Source organism: Mobula birostris, chromosome 31 (genome assembly GCF_030028105.1).
Source record: "Mobula birostris isolate sMobBir1 chromosome 31, sMobBir1.hap1, whole genome shotgun sequence".
Lineage (NCBI taxonomy): Eukaryota > Metazoa > Chordata > Chondrichthyes > Myliobatiformes > Myliobatidae > Mobula > Mobula birostris.
This window is the reverse complement of record NC_092400.1, coordinates 17,690,367-17,702,626: the sequence shown is the minus strand read 5'-3', so window position 1 is coordinate 17,702,626 and position 12,260 is coordinate 17,690,367. Positions and strand designations below refer to the sequence as shown.

General features: G+C 42.6%; 1 protein-coding gene across 4 annotated transcripts in view; it reads left to right on the top strand.

Annotated features, from left to right (window-relative positions):
* Positions 1 to 12,260, top strand: part of hip1rb (huntingtin interacting protein 1 related b) — a 174,818-nt gene that overhangs the window by 33,675 nt on the left and 128,883 nt on the right. The window contains exon 1 of one of the 4 annotated variants that reach the window (XM_072247672.1): positions 4,208 to 4,404. The exons of the other annotated variants lie outside the window; for them this stretch is intronic. Within the exon in view, the coding sequence (XP_072103773.1) occupies positions 4,312 to 4,404 (93 nt within the window). The 5' untranslated portion in view covers positions 4,208 to 4,311. Of the gene's footprint in view, positions 1 to 4,207; positions 4,405 to 12,260 lie in introns of those variants that run through there. 4 annotated transcript variants of the gene reach the window in all.

The following is a 12,260-nucleotide window of genomic DNA, read 5'->3' as shown; positions in this document are numbered from 1 at the left end:
CAACAGGTCCTCATTTATAGCTTTTTGCTACGTTCACCCGAAGCACATTCCCCTCCCTCCTCAAGCATTTAGATCCTCCTCTCATATTTCCTGCTTCACTCCTTCATCACTATCAGTACCCAGTCCCATTCTTCTGTCATCTTTTTAATTACCGGAGTTGCAATAGCTACTCCTTTCGTCTCGCTGCTCTTTCCTTCAGCTGATGCAGTGACTCATTTATTTCTCTTCCTTCTACTTTAGTACATTGTAATCCATGCTCACAGCAATTTCACCTCCGAACAACTGCCTTGGAGAACTTCCCCGTTCAGTCAGCCGGTGTGATCCTGAACTGACAGTTGCCTGTCACTAATCTTCCATCCCAGTCTCACTATGATGTGTGTCCGGTCTGATACTCTGTTCCAATACAAGCAGCATCTGATTTGAAAATTAGGAAATGCAGGGAATTTGAATAGAAAGTGCTGGATGCGCTCAGCAGATTGGGTATGTTTAAAGTGGAGATTGATAGGTCCTTGACTAGCAAAGGCATCGAAGATTATGGGGAGAAAGCATGAGGAACGGGGTTGAGAGGGATAATAAATCAGCCATGATGGAATGGTGGAGCAGACTTGATGGGCCTAATTCTGCTCCTGTGTCTTACTGCCATATTGGGCAGTATCTGTGGAAAGAGATCTGGCACTTTTCATCAGGACTCAGCTTGTCTTTCTGTAGAGGCCTCCAGCATTTTCTGTGTTTTTTTTTAAATTTCAGTATATCATTTGATTCGGCCCTTGGTACATGGGTCATACAAAACAGTCGGGAACCCAAGTGGTCAGTCCACAGCCCACGCTGACCTGTAGTGACTCTCTGGCTACTCCGGGTCTAATATATGCAGGTAGAAAAATGAACTTTTACTACAATGCCAGGCAATTTACTACATGAGATACTATACATACTTAAAGGATGATGAACCACTGGGGGGAGTGAAATCCCTCCAACGTGACAGACCCTGGCAGTGGAATTCATTTAGTTAGTGGCAACCTCCGCTCTGAAATCCCTGCGCTTGGTCCACCTCTGCTTTCTGGCAAGATGAAAACATTAAAGACAGCCTTGGGAATGCGCTGCAGCCATCCCTGACAGGTTCACTGAAAGATGACGTGCAAGTTAATAGTCTTGGTTGGTTCATTGCAGACAAGCCCCTGTGGGTGTTGTCAAAAAGTCAGTGTTGACAGATCAATCTATATATTGCTATTGGACGTGGTGATGTGCTGTCCGAATAAAATGACAGCTTTTCTATTTTCGAAATGGGGTACTATTCCAGGGATGCTATTTGACTGACAATCATTTAACCTCCATGAACCCTGTTGGATTGATTGTGCTTTTGTACAGTGGATGGCTGCCCTGAATATTTGATACGTTAATTATTTTCTCTAGGAGAAGTCTGTCAATTTCAGCTCTAATTTTAGTTTAATTGAATAAGACGTGACCTGGGCTTGAAGAGATATGGTGTGGCATCTGGTCAGTGCCTTTCAATGTGCTCAGGTCAACTTTAAAACGCCCTCCATGGGTCTAACACCTCCTGCAATGTTGCAGCTTCACTCATCTTGATATTACTGTTGCGCATTCCAGGGGAATTTCTTCCCAAGGAGTTTGGGCCAGAGCCTGAAACAACTCTTGTTGGTAAAGTTTATCTGTGTCTTTGATATTTCAGTCATTCCAACGAGTCCAACTAGTGTTTTCACAGCCTAGGTTTTCAGATTTAGCTGTGCCTTCCTGACTTCAGGCAGAGTACCAACTCCATACTCAGTCTGGTTCGATAGTAACACTGCATCAGTGTTAAGGTCAAATGTCATTTCTCTATTAGAATCAGAATCAGGTATATTATCACCAGCATGTGTCATGAAATCTGTTAACTTAGCAGCAGCAGTTCAATGCAGTACATAATATAAGAGAGAAAAAAAATAAATCAATCAATCAAACAATCAATTAATTACGGTATATGCATATTGGAGATTAAAAATTGTGCAAAAACAGAAATAATATATATTGAAAAAGTGAGGTAGTGTTCAAAGGTTCAATGTCCATTTAGGAATAGGATGGCAGAGGGAAGAAGCTGTTCCTGAATCACTGAGTGTGTGCCTCCAGGCTTCTGTACCTCCTTCCTGATGTAACAATGAGAAAAGGGTATTCCCTGGGTGCTGGGAGTCCTTAATAATGGACTTTTTGACAATAATCAGTGTCCATATGTCAGTCTATTTACTGTTAAACATTGCAAACCATTTCTGTCTTCATGCTTCTTTTCATGTACTCTAGATGCTGGAAACTTAGGAAATTTCAAACTCATTTTTTTAAACTTTCATTTTACCTACTAGCTTTACATCATACTTATTCCTACAGATTCCGGTGATGCCTTTTAAAGCACAGACAAGTGTTCAGATGGCACTTATTTCCCTTCACATTCTTGTTTACCTAAAATAAGTTCAGGGCAGTATGTTTGGCTGTGTTTTTGTGTGTGCTGTTACAGGGAGCTACCTGTCTCACTGGTGAATCCTTGTCTGCTCATTTCATTTAATGGCCAATTCTCATTGAAAACTCAAATGGTGCAATTCAACTGTGATATCAAAGCCTGTTACTTCTGGTTGCCTTTGGTTCGCTTGTCCCTAAATATGTGTAATCGTGTGTTGCCATATCTGTAGCCTTCAATTCAGCTACGTTTGGTCTTTGTTTTGACAGGTTTTATTAGCCATGACTAAAACATAAACATTTGCACTTTGTTGCTTGACTCTAGGTTAAAGTGATTCTTCAACAAATGTCACCAGTTCCTTAATTTTTAAAATTTCTCCATTAAGTTATCTGTCGAGGTTCCCATCACTCTATATAATCCCATTAATCTCTGTTCATCGTCATCATCAGTGATACTTGGACAACGAAATGCAATAATATCCCATGATAGTCCTCTCATGTATGCGTCCTTACTCTTTGCCACAACATGTTTGCTGAACTTTCAGACTCCAACCTGATGGCATGAACACAAATTTCTCTAGCTTGGGGTAATTTCTCATCCCTTCACCTTCTCTCATTTTGTATTCTCTATTCTTACCCAGCTCTTCTCACCTGCCCATCACCTCCCTCTGCAGCCCCTCCTCCTCCCCCATGATCCATTCTCTTCTCCTATCAGATTCCTCCTTCTTCAGCTGTTTACCCCTTTCACCTCTCACCTCCCAGCTTCTTACTTTATCCCCCTTCCCTTCCCCACATGTCCCCCTTCCTCTCCACCTGGTTTCACCCATCATTTGCCATCCTCTCCCCTCACCTCATTCTGGCTTCTTCCCCCTTCCTTTCCAGTCCTGATGAAGGGTCCTGGCCCAAAACATCGGCTGCTTGTTTAGATGCTGCCTAACATGCTGAGTTCCTCCAGTATTTTGTGCATGTTGCTCTGAATTTCCAGCATCTGCAGAATCAACCTCCCTTGTTTTCTTTCCTGAAAATAAGTTTATTTAGTCATTTCTAACTTTGGGAACATAATTTCATTATCCCCAGTATCCTTTATGTTGATGTACACAAATCTGCAGGTTGAGTTTTGTCTTTTAGGAAGTTTATTTTCTTCTGCAAACGCTGCCCTTACTTTGATTAACAAAATGATGATACAATAAAATTCAGGTGCTGGAAATTTGAATTCAAATTAGAATAAAATTGGAATAAAAACAAGAAAGTCTGGAAATAAACTATATGGCCCAGGTTAGGGTGATGAGTGCTTCATCCTCTATGCCTGATTAACTAGTAGTGTTCAAGTGCTGAACTTCAATTTAGCATTAGTGTGCCTTGACTGAACTGATAATGACAGCCAATGCCACATGGACCATCCTGTTGCCGTCGAGGAAACAGTTTTGCATTTGTTTTGTTTGTATGTGAGATATGCAAATATTTAAGCTATTATTTCATTTGTGGGACTGTAGTTCAAAGAAGCAGAGTTGTAGGTAGGGAAAAAATTAATTTATCGATAGAGAGAATAAATCAGTATCGGGGTAAATACTTACGAGTTTGGTCATTTAAAAAATCGACAGTGCAATATTTTGAATGCATATCAGAAAAGTAGTCACCAATTTGCCCGCGGGATGTGGTAGTCTGCCTCATTGGCATCACCACAATCGACCCAACCCTCTTGCAGCAGACAAGGCGCTGCCAGGCGCCGTAGTGCCCGCCCCTTTTATTCCCATCATGCACGCGGGCGCGCGAGCGAGCTAGCGTGTGCGCGCCCGGGGGAGAAGCTGAGGTCCGAAAGCTGGAAGCGGTCGTGGCATTGAGCGGCTGCACGGTGACCGAGCGGAGCTCCCGATGAACACCATCAGACAAGTGCCGGCCAAGGTGCTGCACCGCCGCTCGGTGCACAGTTTGGAAGCGGAGCGGGAGCAGTTTGACAGGCAGCAGGTAAAACACGGAGAGATGGCGCTGGCAGCAGGTACGGTGCAGAAAGCGCACAGGCAGCGGGATGGAGCGAGCGAGAGAGAGAGAGGGCTCGGGCAGCAGGTAGAGTGCAGAGTGGGATGGAGGGATAGAGAGGGAGAGGGCTCGGGCAGCAGGTAGAGTGCGGAGTGGGATGGAGGGAGAGAGAGATAGATAGAGAGCTCGGGCAGCAGGTACAGTACAGAGCGGGATGGAGGGAGAGAGAGAGGGGGCAGCAGGGACAATACAGAGCGGGATAGAGGGAGAGAGGACAGCAGGTACAGTACAGAGCGGGATGGAGGGGGAGAGAGCTCGGACAGCAGGTACAGTGCAGAAAAGTGCACAGGCAGCGGAGAAGGGCAGGAGGGCGAGAGAGCTCAGGTACAGTGCAGAGCGGGATGGAGGGCAGAAGGGAGGGAGAGAGCTCAGGCAGCAGGATGGAGGGCAGGAAGGGGGGGGGGAGCTCGGGAAGCAGGTACAGTACAGAGAGAGCCCAGAGACAAGAATACATCGATACTTGAATGTTTGGAGAGCAAGCACAGGCAGCAGTGCATCAGGATAACTACAGGCGTTTGGGGTAGGAAGCTCCGTAGAGTAGAGCACAGACAGTCATTGTTATTAAATAAATCCAGGGAATGAAGGGGGGAATCCATGCAAAAAATGGATAGAGAGAGAAAGAGAGAATAAGTAGCTTGCCGGTGAATAAGAATGTATTCTTGTTCTCCAACCAGGGTCTCCAGCTTTCACTACATCGCTGCCTTCTGTAGTCTAACATTTACCACTTGTCTAAGCGCGTATCGAGAGATCGGGGCTCTTGTTAGAATCAACGTACAAATGTATCGCTTGGTTCCAAAAGGTTGAATGGAATTTGTATTTGCGCAGATTGCTGGGGGTGGCGGAGGCACTCGAATCTTACGTGTAGTGGCCCCGAAACCGCGATCAGCTTCTTTAAAATTTCCGTAAACCTGTGAACGTGGCGTTAACGCCTCTTTCCGCCGCCGCTACTTATCGGCTGCAACCTGGCGAGCCAGCCTCACTTGGAAATGTTTTGCCTGGATTCGAGCCACCTGAGTGAAGGTGACACCTCGGAAGCGACCGAGCGGCCGCTGTCGGGCCCTTTAATTCCGCAACACGGCTCTGCTGTCAGAGGGGAGTGGAAGTCCTGCTGGTCTTCCGTCCCAGGGATGTTTGGGATCAGGTGTGGTTTAACTGGACGGGAATTGACTAATTAGACAAGTCCCTGTTGGGTCTGTCAGCCCGTGTTTTTCATGGAGTGTCTCCCCTCACGTCTGAGGATAGCGCCGACAAATGTCGCCTGTAAGAGTATACCGTCCATTGCCACAGTGAACTAACATAAGCCCCAGAGCATGTGATATCTTGGCGAGATATTTTTAAATGAGGATGTGAAAAGCCATGATTTTTTTTATCGAACCAAATGGAGACTTTATATTTGGGTTGAGCTGCTAAGCGTGTTCGGACTGAAAGGTTGAACGAAGTTTTAAAAAATATCGTAAGTTTTACCTGCAGTGCTGGCTTTTAAAAGTAGTATTTTAGGGAGACAATTTCAAAAGTCATCGGTTAGGGGGAGCTGGTGGTGGATAAGTTACACATTAAAGGAAAGTAGTACTGTACAAATACCCGCTCCGATCCTCTGTGATGTAATACGACTAATCTATTGCGATGTGATGCGCATTATTTTTAACCTCTACACGTCTATGTGGTGTTTGACCAGTTTTGCTGACTCCTGTCCTTGGGCAATTGAGATCTTCTAGCACCTTACTTGGGAGGCTGTTATATTGTTGGGTTTTCAGTACTATGCAGTGCTTGGCACTTCCTACGATGCCTGAGCGTATATCCCTCTCCCCGTGAAGTCACTGAATAGCAAGCAAGCGCACGAATGGCCCAGTGGCACTGCTGCTGTACCCGGACTTAGATCCGTGAGGCTGCCCGATCCACAAGAGATGAGAAACTTCGGCGCGGGTTGGTAATCAAAGTTGGGATCTGCGTCAGAGTGCTGTGTCATTAAATTTTGGAGTGCTTGAGCCTAGCCCAAGAATGTGTGTGTACAGTATTTAAATTTCAGTGCATGCCCTGCTTTAGTATATGAAATGGATTTGTATGTCTGGAAATACTTACTTGACTTAGAGACTTACTTATCTCTTTGACCAGGCCAGACATTTCCACATACACCTACTTTGATAATAGACATACTTTGAACTATGAACTCTTAAAAGTAAATTGATTATCAAAGCGCATATATGGCATCACATACCATCCCGAGATTCATTTCCTTGAGGGCATTCACAGTGAATACGAAGAAACACAATAAATGTCATTAAAGAAGCACAATAAAGATATGAAATAGATGCAGATTAATACCAGAACAATATTACACAAAATATGGTCGATGGGAGTAGGCAGTTTAAATGGTTCAGCATGGACTAGATGGGCCAAAGGGCCTGTTTCTGTGCTGTGCTTCTCTATGACTCGAAAAAGCCCATGTGAAGATTAGGTGGATTTTCTCCGAGCATGAGAAGCTGTAGTTGATTCTAAGAAGAGAACAGGCAAAAAAAGAAAAAAAAAAGCTGAAAGAAAAAGCTTTGCCGAGCACCTACGTACGCTCTGTCCGCCTGAAAAACCGGGATCTCCCAGTGGCCACCCATTTTAATTCCACTTCTCATTCCCATTCCGAAATGTCCATCCTTGGCCTGCCCCACTGGCCACACTTAGGTTGGAGGAACAACACTTTATATCCCTCCAACCTGATGGCATGAACATCGATTTCTCAAACTTCTGGTAATGCCCCCCACACCCCCTCCTTCACCATTTCCCATCTCCTTTTCCCTCTCTCACCTCATCTCCTTGCCCACCCATCACCTCCCTCTGGTGCTCCTCCCCTCTTTTCTTTCTTCCATGACCTTCTGTCTCTTTCACCAATCAACTTCCCAGCTCTTTACTTCATCCCTCCCCCTCCAGGTTTCACTTATCACCTTGTGCTTCCTTCTCCCTTCTCCCTACCTTTAAATCTACTCCTCAGCATTTTTTCTCCAGTTCTGCCCAGAACATGGACTGTACTCTTTTCCTGGATGCTGCCTGGCCTGCTGAGTTCCCCCAGCATTTTGTTTCTGTTGCTCAGATTTCCAGCATCTACAGATTTTCTCTTGTTTGTAGTTGAAAGTTAGATCTCCTTTTAATGCCCAGTAGTATGTGATAAAGAATTCTGCACTTCCTTTAGTATCTGTTTTCCATGGTTGACTTTAATGAAGTTGTGTTTTTTTTTGCCTACTTTTGAATTCTCAGCTTTGGTATTAACCTGATTAGGGTTACGTCTGTGTGGTATCTTTTGCCATTATTTCCCTTATGTTTCTGGGCATTTTAATGTTGACTTTGAATTAGGTCTGACATTTTCTACCCAGTTCTATGCTTCTCAATCAACCTTACTTTTATTTAAGACGGTTCTTAAAACACCTTTCTCTGAAGCTTTTGGTAATCATTCCGTGAAGGCTTAGAACCAGATTGTATTCCTGGGAGGCATATTCAGATGCTACTATATACGTAGAGGCTATTTATCATCTCAGGTGAAAATGGAACTTTCCTGTCTTGCTAGCATATGCCCAATACTTTCTTTCCTCCTTGGAGTTATTTATTGTTAGTATTGGGGTAAATTATTATTTTAATGGTCAGTACAGTGCAATTTATAACAAAGAATTTTGTTTGTAGCATTTGTAAGCAAGCTAGATTGAATTTTTAATGAATGTCAAATCAGAATTCATGAACAATTTGATGACAAGGATCATCTTAAAAATTAGGATAACGTGAACACAAGAAATTCTGCAGCTATTAGAAATCTAAAGGAACACACACAAAATGCTGGAGGAACTCAGCAGGTCAGGCAGCATCTGACTGGATTTGAATTCAAGGGAGACTTAAAAAAAATTTTGAATTTTAAATAAAGAAAGTTTTGAAAGCACACAGTAAAACAAAATGACCACAGTAAACTAGGCTGTACTGTCGATAGGTAAACCTGCCAGTTAAGCTGCAAGGAGCTGAGGAGGAACTGTCTGATATGTTCATATGTCTGTATGTGCCTTTTAGAAATTTGTAGTTTTACAATCAAGGTGCACAAATGAAGTATAATATGGCATGAAGCTTTTTAAAAGAGAGCTAGATAAATACACATGTAGAAATCTGGCAGTCTGGAGACCTTTAAAAAGCTACAAACAGATACAGAAGAAAACTAGTAGGAGGGACTAAAAGTGAATGAGTAAAAAACAAAGCTAATAGCAAACATTGATGAATAGATCAATAGGAGAGTGGTATAAAAGACTGAGAGTCCATTTAAATATGATGTAATTGTGGCTCATAGTGAGGAAAGTTGCACACTTATTAACCAAGAATATTTCATCCAATTTCACAGCGGAGAAAATTAAAAAATAGTGGAGTGGGTGGTGGTGTGTTGGGGACTCTGAATAGATTTAAATGAAGGAAACACTAGAACTTCAAATGGACATATTATTGGTTCCCCATGGCAGAATTTTATAGAAAAAGATTGAAAAGTGCAGCTTTTTAATTGTAATTTCCGAAATCTCTGTGGACTCAAGAACCACTTTCGGATTGGAGCGTTTAATTTCTGAGAGGAGAGCTTGAGAAAGACCAGTGAACAAAAACCTGCAGTTTAGTTTCAGTTGCGGTGAGCGGATTGCACTGAGAATGGAGGGAGAAAAAAATAGTATGAAGAAGCAGTGGCTCAGAATTGATGCTTATTTGTTTCCTGAAAATCAGGTCATTTCTGGCCAATGCATTCCATCTCCTGGTGAGGTGACTGGCGAGATGCTTATGCATGTTGACTTCCTGGAGGTATTTGATGTTCACACTAAGGTCATTAGTGTAAACAAGAAATCCTGTAAATCATAGAAATGTTTGATAGGACATAGAGGAAGTGTGCTCTCCAATTGGCCACACCAGGTTTGGTGTATCTCCTGCCATGTGCAGTTTCTGTTTCTTAGTATGTTAGTAATGAAGATAAAGAAACAGGAAATTGTACATCTGAGTTTGCAGACAAATTAATTGGAAACATAGGGTGTTATAAAGGGTCTCGGCCTGAAACGTTGACTGTACCTCTTCCTAGAGATGCTGCCTGGCCTGCTGCGTTCGCCAGCAACTTTGATGTGTGTTGGTTGGATAAACTCTAGTAGGTTTTGTGTTCAATCATTTTTCATGTTTGGAATTCAGAAATACAAATTGGTGCCCTTCAGGTTGTTTTTTTACCCTTATTAATTTTCTATTCTTGAAATGGTCAATAACTTAAGTGGTTAACAAAGGTACCTACTAATGAAGTGGCTTACAAAGCCAAGGTTGTTGGAACAGTTATTCACCAGAAATAATCCCTGAAAGAGTGAGAGTACTAAAGTAGAAGATGTTATTGGTGTTACACATGACTTGCATGTTACAGTGAGAGACTGGAATTGTTAAGGAACAAAGTGATTTAGTGGCTCAGGTAAACGAGTTACAAAAAGTTGGCAGAAAGGTTGAAGAACTCATTGCATTATTTATTTATTGAGCTACACCACGGAATAGGTCCTTCGAGCCATGCCAACCAGCAAGCGCGATTTAACCCTAGTCTAATCATGGGACAATTTACAATGACCAATTAACCTACTAACTGGTACATTTTTGGACTGTGGGTGAAACCGGAGCACCCAGTGGAAACCCACATGATCATGGGGAGAACGTACAAACTCCTTACAGACAGTGGCGGGAATTGAACCCAGATTGCTGGTACCATAAAGCATTGTGCTAACCACTACACTACAGTGCCACCCCACTGGTTGGTTCATGTACTGTTGTCATTTATTTCAAATGGACTTGAGTTCAAAAGTGAACAAGTTCTATGATATATAGAACCATGATCAGAATATCTAGAATACTTTGTATCTGAGTAGCAACCCTTGGGAAAATCTAGCAACACACATAAAAGTTGCTGGTGAACGCATCAGGCCAGGCAGCATCTCTAGGAAGAGGTGCAGTCGACGTTTCAGGCCGAAGTCCTGACAAAGGGTCTCGGCCTGAAACGTCGACTGCACCGCTTCCTAGAGATGCTGCCTGGCCTGCTGCGTTCACCAGCAACTTTTATGTGTGTTGCTTGAATTTCCAGCATCTGCAGAATTCCTGTTGCTTGGGAAAATCTAATTGGTTTTGGAATGGATGTTTCAGATATACCGTAATTATTTCAAAGGTTTAAAGATCAAAATTATAAGGATAGTTGGCAACACACTAGCACACTTTTATGGGTTTAGAAGGTTGATGGAAATTGTCTTGTCAAGGTACTTGAAATATAATGGTTTAAATTAGATAAATCGATTTCAGAGAATAGATGCAGAGAAACTTTGCTTCTGCAAAGTATGCATGACTGCAATGAGTCAGGAATATTTTTTAGAAGTAACCATCTTATCTTCAATTAAGAATGCTAATAGTCAAACTGAAGGTTAATTACACAAAGGATACAATATTTATCTCCACTGTTACATATTGTAACCCAGTCAAGTTTTCCATAGCAGGGGAGATGTCCTTCACTGCCCCACAAGAGATTATCTGGGAGTTGTGGCACTTGCATATTTGCATTTGATTAACAATGAATTATAGTGAATATATGTCCCAGGCATGAGGAAATAAGTTGGAGTCACCTTATACTGTTGGAAATAAATCGTTTATATAACTACTATGCGGTGAAATGCCAGGTCAACCGTGCTAATAATATCATCAAACTGTTCCAATTTTTTTCTTGAACTATAAGTATTAATTAACATCCTATGTTCGTTTTGGGAGCCTACTTTTCTGTCCAGTGTGCATCATTTTAGTGGAACAAGGGATCTGACACACAGAAACACACAAGATGATGGGTATTTCATAAGTATCTCCTCTACCAAAGTGGTGTTTGGTCAAGATACAGGTGGTCTACCAACCTGCCCCTCGTCAATTCTTGTTCAAAGCACATTTATTATCAAAGTACATATGTGGTATACAACCCTGAGATTCATCTTCCCACAGACAGCCACGAAACAAAGGAAACCATGGAACCATTTTAAAGAAAAACATCAAACCCCCAATGCACAAAAAAGAACAAATTGTGCAAATGGCAAAAAAAAGGCCTAAAACTCAGAATACAGAGCACCAAACCACAACGGCGTTGAAAAATTACCGACGATTAAGAATGAGAGTGAGCTCCTGAAAACTATAGAACATTTTCCTATTTTGGAAAGCAGCTCTCGGTGAAGACAGACATTGAAATTCACTACTGCCTTCAGTATGCCAGTTTAGTCTTTGGCCATTTGAGGAAAAGAGACTTCAGATCTGGCAGCATGCTGAGTAGTTATGGTTCCTACTGTCCCATGTGCTTTGGAGATTTTGCTGGATGTCCCAAAACAGGAGAATTACGACTAATGTTGTTTCCTCAAAATCCATTGGCAGGGTGGATGGACCAGGAGAGTCATCTCCAATAAGACCATATCACCAACGTTGAAGATGTGATCACACTCAGCCAGCTGTTGCAAACCTCACATCAGACCCTAGAACCAATGATCACATCTGAATTCGGTAATGTCAAGAGATTTCCAGGAGGACAACGAAAACATCTAAAGGACATTCTCTAAACCTCATTAAAGAAGGGTAACAGCTTTGTAGACTGACCTGCAGCTGCTTAAGATGGAGAAGGAACATCAGGAAGGACACTGATCAGCTAGAGTATATGATGGGACACGCGCATAAGCATCTGAAAGAGTGGACAATGCCATCTGCCCCATCACTATCACCTGCTCAGCCAAAGTCAGAGCCCGTGGAAGCTA